General features: G+C 49.0%; 1 protein-coding gene across 2 annotated transcripts; it reads left to right on the top strand.

The window, feature by feature from the left end:
• The first annotated feature begins 5058 nt into the window (after window positions 1–5058).
• On the top strand, window positions 5059–13510 carry CDKN1A (cyclin dependent kinase inhibitor 1A). 2 transcript variants are annotated; one of them, XM_050956483.1, is made up of 3 exons: window positions 5059–5182; window positions 10478–10903; window positions 11567–13510. In XM_050956483.1, exons 2-3 carry the CDS (start codon window positions 10486–10488, stop codon window positions 11614–11616), a joined length of 468 nt encoding a protein of 155 aa, XP_050812440.1. In that variant the 5' UTR covers window positions 5059–5182; window positions 10478–10485; the 3' UTR covers window positions 11617–13510. The 2 variants fall into 2 exon arrangements, with proteins under 2 accessions (XP_050812440.1, XP_050812439.1); XM_050956482.1 differs by lacking the exon at window positions 5059–5182 and having other exon boundaries at window positions 10441–10903.
• The last annotated feature ends 868 nt before the right edge of the window (window positions 13511–14378 follow it).

Below are 14378 nucleotides of genomic sequence, written 5' to 3'. Positions count from 1 at the left end.
GATGAGCAGCAGGTGACTCATGGACACTGTGGTGCAAGAGACACTGCCTTCAATGATAAAGAGACACTGCCTTCCATAACCTGATCAGCTTTAGACTAAATACTTGTTAGAGTAACGAACACAGAGCGTAAAGAAAAACATCTGTCAAAGAAGTAATGATTGTTCTTTATATAACATTGGTGCCAACACCAAGCATCCAAAAATCATAGCTCAGTCCCCCCAGAATCATGAGTTAAGTTTAAAAATCATGAGATCTTAAACAAAAAATTTACAGGTTTGGGGCCTTCTGAGCTTTCAGGGGTCATATTTTCAAATGTTTCTCCCAAGACAGGAAGGCTGGAAACTTTCTTTTTTAAAATGAAAAAAAGAAATTCTCATACAACCATTGGACTCCCGGGGCACCAGTTAGTAAGAGGCTCATGATAAAAAATCGTAAGAGGTGGCTACACGCAGACAGCTACATCCCTGCCCCTCTGAGTAGACAGTCTCTATGTAACTCAGCAAAGTAACCACTAGTGATAGTGGGAAAGGGGGCTATAAAGATATGTAGAACCTCAGGGAGAGCTCATGGGATAAGCAGCTCAGAGTTGTGTCTGTCGCTTCTGAGAGTCATTCAAATCCCATAGATGTGAGGGTATGGCTAGGACCCCTTAATTACAAGGGATGTGGTGGATTCTCCATCTCTTGGAGTCTTTGAATCAAAACAGGAAGATATGCTTAGATCAAGATATGGTAGTGGGATCAACAGAAGGGAATGTAGGTGAAATTTAATGGGGTCTGTGATACACAGGAAGTCAGATGAGATAATCTAATGGTCCCTTCTGGCCTTGAACTATGAAGCTCTTAAAAGATTAGTGCAGGAATCACTGGGGGGAATTTCTGGCCTGTGTCATGCAGATCAGACTAGATGATCAGAAATTTTTCTGCTCTTAAAATTCATCTCTCTCTAGAGACAGCATCCACAGAGAAAGCTGGGAGAGAGGTGACAGTAAGATCCTAGAAGACACCAAAACATTTTTACAAGCAGCAACTAATAACTACAGCTATAAACCCCTTCACCTCTTGGCCGCCTCTGGTGGGGAGCACAGCAGTTGTTTAGCAGTACACAGTAATTTAATGAGCCAGAAAGAAGAGGACACTTCAGCCCATGGTTAAACGCAGCATTGAACTCAAGTTTGGGGAGCACTTTGTTCCCGGGCACTTTGGAAAATCTGCCCTCAGTTGTGGGGGCTGAGGCCCAGGGTCTCAAAAGGTATTTAGGCAACAAATTCCCACTGATTTCAAGGGGAGCCTAAAATACCTTTGAGGATCTGGGCCCCAGTTCTATTAAAAAATCTGACCCCAAGCCCTCTGTAAGCAACAAAGATCTGAAAAGCATTGTCAAAATCAGCACATTCTTCTCTTTGCCTCTCCTGTGTGCTAACAGTTCTGCCGGGTTACTGGGTCTTTTAAAGAAAAGTCCTTCCTGGGTTATTCTTCTATGATGGCAAGGCGGCTTTGGGACCTATGGTTGGGGATCCTTGCAGCCTGTTCTGTGGTTAGCCAGACAGCAGGTCTTCTCTCCTTATGAGCTGATCTGCGGAGATGCAGGGCAGCTCCACTGTCCACTGGGGTCAGCAGGAGCTGAGGGTGCTCCACACCTCTGACAATGAGGCCTGGCTAGATTTTCATTATATCAATAGGAAAATAAAAACCACAGCTGCTACTGTAATAGTCAATTCCCTAAGGGTTTCTGATTCTCAATGTTCCCCATGCATATGCCACTGCTGCTGAATCTTCTGCCCCCGGAAGTATCCAGTGGTAGTATGTAGCATCCAGGGGTACCAAGGAGAGAATTAGCATCCCACAGAATGCATGCCCCTGCCTCTCCCCACCAGCACAATCTCCCTGCTCGGTTTGGCAGAGCGAGAGCTGGGCATAACAAGGGAACCGTTTTCCTTGGGGCCCCAGGCCAGGGGTAAATTCCGCAGCTGCAGGATCAGAACGAGTGGTTCCCAGAATATGATTTGTGAGGTCATTAACCACAATGTAGCTGTGTCATAGAGAGTCTTGCACAGATGAAAGGAATCATTGCTCCAATACCTTCTAATGAAATAGCTGCCATTTGGTTTAATACAGAACCATAAGAAGTGCCAGACTGCATCAGACCCATGGTCCGTCCAGTATCCTGTCTCTGACAGCAGCCAGCATCTCATTCTTCAGAACCAGGTATAATCTCCACAGCTGACAATTATGGAATAGCTTACCCACAGGGAAAGCCTCTTCCTAGCTACGTTAGTAACTGACGGGTTTATGTATGCCCTTAAGCAGGAAGTCTCATGCTTGTTTGAATCCTGCATTCTGGGCCTCAATGCAATTTTTGTTGCAATGAGTTCCACAGATTAACTGTGCATTTTGTACAGAAGTCTTGTCTTTTATCTGCTACACTGATATACCCACTTTAAATTTCACCAGGGATGATTATTCCATTCTCTTTATTTTTGTACCTTTAAAAAAAGAGAGCTATTTAGTTAAATACTTTTTGGTAGCTGTTCTTTATCTACAGTGATATAGCAGCATCAGCCACCTTCCAAGCACCCCTTTATGGACAGCAGTAACTCTGTAGTGCCTTACCTGTGTCCCTTCTTTTAGATCTCCTCAGCCTTCACACTGTGCAAACACCCCTCCCTAGAGTTGGTGTTATTAATATAAACAGAACTCAATGTCCAAAATAAAGTCCACAGACTAACTCAGTTTTCTGCTTTTAGCAGGCCACTTCCTACCCTACCTGGCTAGAATCTTGTTTCTCCTGGTGTCTCAATCCCTTTTATAACCTTCTAACTCTCTGTTGCAGTCTCCTCCTTTATAAGGCCCAGTTGAGCAGCAGGAAAACAATCACAGGTGCATCTTCTTAAAGGAGCGAGCCACTGTGCTAAGTGTTAATAATTGCAAATGGCATACAGATGATAAACTGTGTCACTCTTAGCTATGAAATGGTTATGCTTTTGCTCTCTGAGTAACAGACCTTGCAGTCTCTAAATCCACTCCTTGCATACAGGGTTGGCAGACATTTTGTTTTCACAGCTCAATATAGTCAGAGGAGACACACTGTGTTCTCTAAGTTATGGTGGAGACTTTAGTGTTGTTCTTTCTCTTGGTGGCTGCTGTTCTCCATCTAAAGTAAAGGCCATTCTGGCTGAAAAGCCTCTCTGAATTATGTGGCTGGCAAAACGCAAGGTACATTTATAGCTGTTGCTTTCAAAATTAATTAAAATACATGAACTGAAAAATCAGAGTCAGGCAGGTTAGTAAGAGCTAATGATGAGACAGCAAATGTGAAAAATCGGGACAGGGAGTGTGTGTGGGTGTGGGTGTAATAAGAGCCTATATAAGAAAAAAAATTGGGATTGTCCCTATAAAATCGGGACATTTGGTCACCCTAATAAGAGCATGCCAGACAGCTGGGTTTGTTCACTAAATTGCCACGAATAAGCTTTAGTCACTGCAACATTGAAGCTAGAATCAATCTAAAACCCTTCGTTTAAATAGCCCCTGAACTTTGGAAAGTTCACCACACGATCACAGCTTTTCAGGGCCTATCTCTGTGCCATAGATAACATCTTTCAGCTTATTTCATGCTCCCTGGATGCGTTTGCATCCTGTGTAAGGGGACTTGTAGGAGAGAGACCTGCCCTGTGTCATGAGACAGTCTCCAGCAGAACATGCCCAAACATATTCTCTATTAAACCAGGCCAGCCTGAAATCTGCAGATCTAGGAACTTTGCATTGTGGCAGGGGTTAAATCCATCAACCAGCTGCACACCGCAGGCCTGATTTTCAGAAGTGTGGAACACCGACAGCTCCCCCTGATTTCAGCTGGCACAATGGGGGCCGAGCACCCTGAAAACAGAAGATTAGATGGATGCTTTAGCATGTACCTACACTTCTGATTCAAAAGAGACCACAAAATAGATGTTGAATGCTGCTGGCCTCAGCTGCAGCTGCACCGCTGCAAGCCATCAATGCAGACAGTGCACGGCTGTGAAAACTAAGTTGCACCAGTGAGTTTACTCTGCATTTACACAAGGGGTTTGCAGTGATGCAGCTACACCGTGGCTAATGACCCAGTGTGGACAACCCCTGAGATTAGGGGAAGCCAAAACATGCTTCAGGATATAAACTGATCACTGCAGAGATCAGGAAGGAGTCTTTCTCCTGCTGTCTTCCTTCCTCCCCAGGATGCAACGTTAGGCAACTGGTTAGGAGCATGGCCCCAGATGTTCCAAAGGTATTTAAGAGCCTAATTTCCATTTATTGTAATGGGAGTTAGGTGCCAACATACCCTTGAGAATCTGGGTAGCTGCTTTCTGGCTTTGCTCTGAAGCAGCAGATATGGTAGCCACTGCTAAAAGTAGGGGACTGAACTAAATGGACCAATGGTCTGCTCTTGTATGGAAATCCTATTACAGGAATCAATTTTCAAACCTGCCCGCCCCACCCCCCCGCCAAACCAGCGAAGCCCCAGGGAGGTCAGTGGGCAGCACTACTGTTGTTAAGAGCAAAGTCTGGCCTGAAGTTCTTACCAGTGAACTATAAAGACGGTAGATCTGAAATCACAAATGATAGGTAACCAGCCATCGGAGACAGGGTTAACAAACCCAATGGCCGGATTTGCCAAAGAGGTGACATCAGCGGAGCCAGGGCTTGTCGGGCAGCTCACCTGTAATCCTGTGGATTGGAACAGCCTGTGGTAGGGATACACTGGCTGGCCTAGGGAACTGGCAATGGGATCGGGACCCTCCCTTCTAGGGTAGCGACTGCTCCGCCGCCCGATGGCACCTGACCCTAGCGGTCCAGGTGCTTCTCCCGCGCCCATGGGCGCAGAGCTCTGGGCGGGGCGGGGCGGACCGCGGGGGTTAATTCCGCCCCCAGCGGAGCAGGTCGCCGCATCGCCAGCGCGAGTGGCAGCCAGGCTCCCTCCAGCCCAGGGCTAAGGAGCTGGGCAGCAGAGCCCAGCCCGGGGCAGCGCAGGGGGTGAGCTCAGCTGTGCGGGGCAGGTGGGGAGGGCCGGGGGCGGAGCTCCGCCAGGCTATATCAGGCGGGCAGAGGAGCGCAGCGCTCAGAGCCGCTGCTGGAGGTTTGGAGAGACGCAGCAGCAGCAGCAGCAGCAGCAGGAGAAGAAAAGGCGGTGACTGGACGCGAGGTGAGAGGGACTGCCTGGGGCATTGAGGGTGTCTTTGTCCCCGTGCCCTTTTGGGGCGGGTCAGTGCATCACTTCCCCTCCCTCGCCAGGTATCTGTCCCCGAGTCTCCTCGCCCCCTCTGGAGGGTGGATTCGCGCACGATCAGTGCCGCCCCCCCTCGATGGGGAGCCCCGTTCCGGGCCGATGAGAGAGGAGGCGACTTAACTGCTCCGTGGCCCCCAGGTACTGGGGGGTCCCACCCCGCTTCTCGACACCTGCTCGGGCTCAGCCCCTTAGCTAAAGGGGAGTTGGAGGGGCCCCACTCTGGGGTGCCCTAGGCTAAGCCCAGCCAGAGAGAGCCCGACCGGGAGCCGCCTGCTGCTGCTGCCGCCCCGCACCGACCGGAGTCACCGGGGGGCTTCCCGAGAAGCGAGGCTGAGCAGAGATCCCGCTTCCCCCGTGGGCAGAGGCTCCCGGGCTGCCGGTCTCTCCCTCCCGGCTACCGGTGGGGATTTCTTCCTCCTCCATCCCAAGCTGCTCTGGCTCTATCAGTTTCGCTTGCTGGGGAGCCGCCCCCTCTCGCGCCCCACCGATCGGTGGGCTGGTCCCTCTGCTATACTGAGGATGCGAAGATCCCCGGAGCGGTGCCCTTAACGCGCCGTTGGGCTGGGAACCGGGGCAGTCTCTGTACTGGAAGGGCTGGGATTCCCAATACCCCTATAGGGCTAGAACTGGGGGCACCCCTTGCTGGGGACCTCCGGCCAGGCCGATCTGGGAGCGCGCACACGCGAGCTGTCATTTGGGGTTACACGTCTCCTTCCGTAGAGCAGCGAGGCGAAGCCTCGGGGAAGGGGCGAGTGTGGCGCATGTTGGATTAGACCCTCGGGCCATATAGCCACTGATGACGGCAGCAGAGACAACCGATCTCTCCAGCTCCCAGATCTCCCCCAGCCCATCCTGGAGCCCGCCGGGGCTGCCCGGTGGGGAGCCGTTTCGCTTGCGGGGCGCGGAGCGCATCGCAGCCAGAGGGGGCTGTGGAAGCCGCGGGCCCGGCGGCAGGGCTGGCTGCCGGGGGTGTCAGGAGCGGGCGGGCGGGCGATTGGACGCGGTGCCGTGGCGTGTGACACTCAAATACATGACGCCAGCGGGTAGGAACGCCCGGCGCGGCCCGGGGAGTGAGCGTTCGCCGGGCCCGACAGCGGGGGGCGCTGCGGAGTCGGCAGCCCGGGCTGGCCAATGGAGCGGGGCGCTGCCTGGGCATGTCTGGGCGGCCGGCGGTTAGTAATAGTCACACGTTCGCTGTGATGTAAGAGACCTGCCCTATTGCAGGGGCTCGCGAGTCATTTCCAAGCGCACGTCGGGCTGGGACTTCCCTGAAGCTTTGGTCTAAACACGTCCAGGAAGAGCCATGTACCAACCCACCGGGCAGGGAGCGCGCTGGGCAAAGCCACTCCCAGCCCGGCTGGGTGGCTGCGTCAGCACCGCCCTGATCGGGGACTGTCGCGCTCCGCTGGAACTCCGTGTCCCCGGGCACTTCCTAGGAACAGAAGGATCAGGCTGATAAGAGCTGCCTGAGTCTCTGCTGGCCACTGGCTGCTGCAAACTGCACAGCCCGACGGGACAGCAGCGGAAGCGGCCCAGCTAGCTGTAGGGATGGCCAAGTTGTCCTCTGCTCAGCCATCCAGTTTGCATCAGCTTGAGTTCGTTTTGAACAGTTGGACAGCACTTGCATAGATGAAGTGCTTGCTTCTCTGTGCAGCTTGTTCCATCACTAGCAAAGATCCCCGGGGGTCTGACCGCAACTTAAAAAAAACACCTTGCAGCAGGGTCCAGGCCGTGTAACAGGATGAAAGGTGCAAATGCTGTTTGTGGATTGAGAGCCTGTCTCTAACGGGATATTTCACAATATTATTCATCACCTGCTGTACTCATCGGCCGCTCGGCTGGTCCAAGATGATGTAATCCCAGCCGCCCCTAGACATGTCACTCTGCCTGTCCCAGGATGTGTCATTCTGGCGGGCTGGCTCCGGCTGCTCCTTAGGTTTCACTCTGATTGCAAATAATCCCTCACTCTACAAGAAATGGAAACTCCAGGAGGCTACTGTAGTGAGGGGTGGGAAGACGTTTATCCCTGGGTGACGAACACCCCCTGGCGGACAAAGTGGTACACTGTTAATTAACTGAACACTTGCGTGTCTGGTGTAAAAATCTGCCTCTGGCATCCCAGTTATTGCTTAACTTGGCTATTCAGGTAAAGCTACTTTCATTTATTGTAATCTAGGTTAAAATGGTTGACAGGAGCCATAGAGCTCACAAGAAAGGAAAGTGAAGCCTGCAGATAACCCAGAATAGTTCCACTTCCTCCCTCTCCAGACATGCTTTGCCTAGAAACTGCAATATTAATGAGACCAAGCCCCAGCTTGTTCCAGAGATTGGCAATAAATGGGCTGCAGACAGATGGACTTTAAAGCTTGTCCCCTTGCTGCTGTTCTTTCTGCCCCTTAGAATTTCCTTTCCCAGCTTGGGAGTATGGGAAGAAAGGGGCTGCATTGAGCCCAAAAATCCTGCTGTCAAGTTCACTTGCTTCCAGGATCCCCTCTCTGCTGTCTGTCTTGAAGCAAAAATCCTGACATGGCTGAAGATGTGGATGTTTAGCTTGAACATAGCGTGCTCGTCAAAGGATCCCCCAAACCTTACTGTAATTAAACCTCCCTCTGTGCTCCTTGTGCTAGGCCAGTCTCTCATGTCACTTTGGGACACATAAGGCAGAGCAGGTGACTTGCTCAGGTCAGGCAGCAGGCTCCCTGTACTCTGAGTGCAATTCACTTGATCACTGCACTCAACTTAGTTTCCTATTGAGATCCTGTCACCTGTAAGAAACTGGCTTAGGGAAACAATGTCCCCTGTTTCTTAGAGGGTTCAGGATGAGCAGAGCAGTGACAAGTTGCCTTTTGCTTACCTGAAGCACTTGCCAAGAGTCGTATAGTTGGATCAGCACTGCCCTGGCACCCACTGGTGACCACAAACATTGCCCTGTATCAGCTGCTTGTTCAAGTCTGCAGGGTTCTGTGGCAGAATTTAATGTGACTTACAAGAAAGCTTTATTGTATGAAAGGAAATGAAAATGACTTCAATGGTTCTTCAGGTCATCAAACAGACTATTCAGGAAATTAAAAGTAAAGACCAGCCATGTGTCGTCGGCACTCAGTGGTTTCCAACACACACAATCAGGAGCGGAGGATGAAGCATTAGTCTTAATGCGAGGTTGTGCAGTTTTGTGGCACGCTGATCCTGTGAGGTGCTGAGTAGTTGCAGGCTTGTCTGCTGTAGCACTTCAGTATAGACACTACCTATGCTGATGGGAGAGGCTCTTCCTGAGAGGCCGTAGGTAGGCTGACAAAAGAAGTCTCGTGTTGACCTAACACTGTCTGTATGAGGACTTAGGTCTGTTTAATTATGCTGCTCAGGGGTGTGGATTTTTCACATCCATGACTGATGCAGTTAAACCATCCTCACTTTCTACTGTAGACCAGGACACGGGTTTAAGTCAGTGGTAGGTGTTTAGAATGCCTACTCCTGAGAGATAGGGAGCATTTTCATGGGTGTGGGTGTTTGCTTTTATATGCAGCAGCAAGTTGAAACTTGTTACCTGCCAGGGCTTGTTTGGACGTGCTGGAACTTGACTGACTCATGATGATGTCATTCCATTGAACTGTTTACAAGGGTGTGAACTGTCAGGCGATATGAAGGTTGAGTTCTATTTTTAATCTCTCAGCCTCTTCCTCTCTGGGTGAAAAGGCAAGAACAGGACAAGCTGGATCAATAGAATATAGGCACTGAGGCTATTAAAGGGTAAGGTTCAAGACATACAAGCCAAATGTGGCCTTTAGCTGTCGTGGTGCCTAAATGTCTCCCAGACTAACAGCATAAAGGCTAAATTGTTGCTGCCAAAGGATTGTGTGTGGGCAGAGTTGAGCAAACAGTTCACTGCTAATTAAAGTGGTGAAAATAACTTTTTTTTTCTCTTGCATTACTGGACTCAAATTCATTTTGGGTTGAATGAAACACTTTGTTCAACCCACAACGTGATTACTGTTATAAACCAACAAAAATGCAAAGTAAACCTCAAACTCAACGTTTAGATTTTCATAATCCTCTTTTTCAAACTATTTAGCAAAACTGTCAAATTCCTGAATTGTTTTGGTTGATGCAAATCTGCATTATTATTTTTTATTTTCTGGCACAAAGCTTTGGCTAAAATTTTTGCCCATTTCAACTGCTAATAACTGATTTGGCTCTAGCTTTCTGCTCATGGGCCTGTTGTGACTGCCCTCTGTCCATTGTGGGCTGGATGTTTTGTGCTGAACCTCCTCTGTTGCCACTGCAGTCAGAAGAAGCTGCAGGTGCTCTGCATATCTGACCATCAGGCTCTATGGGAGTAAATTCATGGTCTCAAATTTAGATGAAATGCTTTTAAAATATCACCTGCCCTTCTAAACAAGCCTCCTTACATAATTACAAGCTGTGAAGAGATTCCTTATAACCTTGCATGCCCACATCAGGGGGAGGGCGGGAGGTTAGAACCCTTTTGGGGTTTTTGTTGGCAGTTGGCAACTTTCTTCACCACTTAGGTGCATCTCCTGTTTACAGACCAAGTGTGGCTCCTCTTTGCCTCCATTTATAAAGCAGGGTCTTATCAATGGCTATCCAACTGTTTTACCAATAAGGGATTATCAAAATGGACAAGCTTGGAATTTGTTCTATGCAGCTTGTTCAAAGCATAGTTCCTTGCACCGTGCCACTATGTTCTGGTACTTGGGGGATTTAAGAAATTCACCTAATATTTCCTGTTGGCTTTGCCAGCTGCTCTCACATGATCTGTCGCGTGCAAACTTGAATTCAGATCCTATTCTGATTTTAAATATCCTCCAAGTTGAGATCCAGTACTGTTGTAGCAGTGTTAGTCCCAGGGTATTAGAGATAGAAGGTGAGTGAGGTAATGTCTCTTATTGGACCACAGGGCTGACGGCAGGGTTTGAATCTAGGACTTTGAGTACTAGATGGAACAGCCCTTACCCCTTGAGCTCAAGGATTAAGTCCTATAGCTGGGAAGCCATAGCAGGTTCAACCCTCATGTAAACCAGACACAAGAGGGAGACAAGTGCATGCTCCTTTCATGTATTACACTGGTATGCACGTCCCAGGAGATGCCTGAACCCCATGGACCTCTGGTCATTTACTAATTCACTCAGTAGCCTAACTATTGATCACTTGCACTGCAGCTCAGTAACCATATGTTGCTCATTTTCCTTCCAGCTGGAAACATGCCTCTTTCACAGAGTAACATGCGGCAGACCCCCTGCAACAGGAAGCTCTGCCGAAACCTCTTTGGCCCAGTGGATCATGAGCAGCTCCAGAATGACTTGCAGGATTTGATGAGGAAACATCTGGAAGAAGCTCAGTGCAGGTGGAATTTTGACTTTGAGACGGAAACACCGCTGGAGGGCAAGTTCAAGTGGGAGAGAGTCCTCTATCCTGACATGTCTCCTGCTTGCCTGCCTTCCCCGGACCCGAGCCACTCCAAAGGTAATGGTGGGGAGAAGAACCAGAGCTCTCCAGTACTTAATATTTCTACAAAGGATCTTAACGTGGCCCTCTCAAGTGAAACAATACAGGCGGGCTCGGAGTCCTGCAAGGCCAGCTCCCCACGGCACCTGAAACGAAAGCAGACCAGCATAAAAGGTAAGTACAAATGCTCATCCTGCCCCTAGTTCACAAGTACCCCAATGGCTATCAGAGCAAGAGACAATGTCAGTGGCAGCTTGACCAGTCCAGTCATATCTCTGGGGTGGCATAGGGCACCTGTCACTGCAGGCATTGGTGCTTATTGTCAGTTCACCTGTTCACACTGCAGCATTGCCCTGAGGCTCCAGCTGAGCTCAGGATCTCACCGCAGTAGGTGTAAAGAAAGCAGCTTGTGTCATAAGAGGCAATCTCTACCCTGGAGAGCTTACAGGGGTGGGAGGCCAGTATTCTCTGCTTGCTGTACAGCTGGGGAAAGGAATCTCAAATGACATCACACAGGGTGGCTGGCAGAGTGGGAATCCAAATCCGATTTCCCAGATCTCAGGTCAATAAATCACAAGACTGGAGCAGATAACAAAAATGAAGCCAGCATCCCACTGCCATTCAACCAGATAGCCAAAGGGAACTTGATGATAAAACCCTGCACAGATGAGCCTTTTCTCACTATCAGCCAGACAATCTGAAGCATGACTCCGGATTACTCTTGCCAAAACAGATGTTTATTGCTCATAAAGCTCCTCCAGCCAGTTTATTGGAAGGGGTCATTCACATTCTCACTTGAGAACAAGCTCAGTAGTCTCCTTTTCTTTCTCCCTCCAGATTTCTACAGTTCGAAGCGGAGGATTGTCCCTTGCAAGCCAAATCCGTGATGCTACAGCACAAGTTGTTCTGCTTCTGTGTGCTTCTTGGCTGGGGCACGGTCATCAGGCTGTGTCTTCAACTACTAACCCTACTGGCCCTCTGCAGCCCTCTAGGAAGACCGTTTCTATTGAAGTCTGTGGAAGGGTTGTCTTAGGGGCTGGATAAAGTCTGTGTCAGGACTTAGAGGCAGGAAGACTTAGTTACAAGCCTCCATCTGCAGTGTACTGTATAATCTGCCTACTGGATCTGTCTGTTATGAAGTGATGTAGAGTTTAGTGTCATATTTATGAATAGAGCTAGGTGTCTAAGGACCCACTTGTGTGCCATGTGTTTTGTAAAGGCTTTATTTAAAATAGATGTGGAATATTTGATTACCTCCTTTTGTAGGCCTTGAAGAGGGAATGATAAATGCTGAAAATTGAGCCTTCACCATAGGCCAGTGAGACACTCAACAAGAAGGGGTAGGAATGAGAGGGTTAAGTCTCAACCCCCTGACCAGCTCTACACCCTTGCCCTTAGGACCACAGGGTAAAAGGGGTGGGTGGAGGAGAGATGGGCCTAGACCCTAAGCTGCTGTAAAGTGTTGTACTTCCGCTGAAGTCAAGTGTAAAAGAGCATAGCTCCCCAGCTGAGGCTCCGGCCCATGGCAACTGATCCTCATGGCCATGGGATGCTTATGTACATGGTCTTCTATAGCCTTGCTCCTGGGCAGCATCAACACTCTCCAGCTGCCTGGGCAGCAGTAAGCTGTGAGTGCAGCAGGCCTGCATTGATAGAAGAGTATCTGTCTCAGGCTGGGGCTCTGCTTCCTGAAAAGGAATGCTTAGGGTAGAGGTGGGAAAGGAGATGCATATTGCCCATAAAACAAGCATTCCTGACTGCAGGGCCTACCTGAATGAGCAGGGAGTGGATGCTTAGCTGGGTAACCAGATGACACAGCCAGCTTTCTCCCTGGCTAGCTCAGATCAAGTTCTGCTTGGCATTTAAACTTTGCCCTCTGCTTGTTGACTTGAGGAAAGGAATAATTTGTAGCTCCATCTCTTGGGTGGTTCTTCTGCAGTATAAGGAGGCTGGTAGTAGGAGTTGGGGATGGGGGATTCTGACAGGATAGACATCTCCTCTGCTAATACGAGCCAGTCCAATTCACTACTTGTAAAGCTGCTTGATGCACCCTTGAGTGGAAACAGACTACTGATGCCACCTGGTTATGCCCAGGCCCAATTGCTGTATTGGCTACCTTCAGCACTAGCCTAAGGGCAGAATTTGTCTTATAAGACTCACCTTTAGTTCCCCCTGCTCTTGTCATAATACACCACTAGCTCCTGCCACTAGGCTATTCCAGGGCATGCTCTGTGTGGGATCCATCTACACAGCAATTGGTAGACTCTGTGATTTTCTACAGTAGAGTTGTAGCACCACTCTGTACAGCGGGGCTAATTCCATTCCCACTTTCCCCCTCCAGCAGGAGGGTTAGCTGCTTGTCTCCCTCATTATGTGGTGGTTCGTGTCATGGCTTCTGCAGTTAAACTTGCTACATGTGGTCCTCATGTGTTAGAGGCCAAGTCCTCCTGGCTCCTGCTGCTGGTTTTCATGGCTACATTGTCTGTCCACAAAGGATGCAGTCTCACTGTTCAAGATGGTCTCAAGAAACATCAGAAATTCTCAGGCACTTTTTCTGTGATGGGTTCAGCCCCTCTGCTCATGGAGTTGGACTTCTAAACCTGGACAGAACAGATCCCTTCACACCCCCATCCTTGCTGCACTTTGCGTTCAGGGTAACGCCGGCAAACTTTCAGCACTAATACTTGTATCTATAAATAAGATGCTGCTGCATTTATTGGGAAAAAAATCTAGTTTAAAAATGTAACTTTATTATAAATAAACACATTGTGTATAAATGAGGCTGGCTTGTCACCTGTCTTCTCTTTGCCTGCTCTGAAGAGGGGGAGTGTAACTTCAGGACCAAGTATGCTATTAATGCACTGTGTCACTGTCTGCATGAAGGATGGTTCAGGTGTGAGCCTGGACACAAGATCTGGGTTCAGTTCCTGGCTTTGCTATGTATGTGTGACTTGGGCAGGCCACTTGGTCTCTGTGGGTCCCCGGCCCCCGTCTAAACAATGGAGATATGGGCACTGTGATCTCTCAGCACAACCACATGTGGAGACCCAACACTCAGCTGGATTGCATGAATGCTCCCAGAGTTGCTCATGAATCGCATAGGGAAAGGCACCAGCCAAATCCCCCTTACACAGTATCTCAGGAATATACCATCTTGTACTGCTCAAGATGACCAGTGCAAATTTATTAATTGGTTCACCACTTCATCAGTGGAAAGTGGACATACAGCAGCTTTTGTAAAACCTGAGCATATTTACCATTCATGTCAGGCAAACTCAAAGATAACCAGTAAAACAAATTTATTGACTAAAAGAGAGAGGCAAAAAGTCAGTTAATTAACAAAATAAAATGTAAGCACGCTGTCTAAACTCTCAATCCTATTAGATTAAGCAGTTTTTTTCTCACCCCACTGGATATTGCAGTTTATAGTACACAGATTTCACCCTTGAAATCTGGGCCAGTCCCCTGAGTTGGACTCTTTAGAGTGTCCTTGTTGCTTGCAGCGTAGGGTGGGTGAAGGAGAAAGGCCCAGTATGTGGCCACTATGTCTCTCTCATATGCTCAGTCCATGTGCTTGTAGAACACAAGTCCAGGCATGTCTGGGTGGGCATTGCTGAGTCTCTAGACAAGGTTGAGCAATTCCCCTGCT

The sequence above is a fragment of the Gopherus flavomarginatus genome, chromosome 5, assembly GCF_025201925.1.
Source record: "Gopherus flavomarginatus isolate rGopFla2 chromosome 5, rGopFla2.mat.asm, whole genome shotgun sequence".
Classification (NCBI taxonomy): domain Eukaryota; kingdom Metazoa; phylum Chordata; order Testudines; family Testudinidae; genus Gopherus; species Gopherus flavomarginatus.
This window is presented reverse-complemented; position numbering and strand designations above follow the sequence as displayed.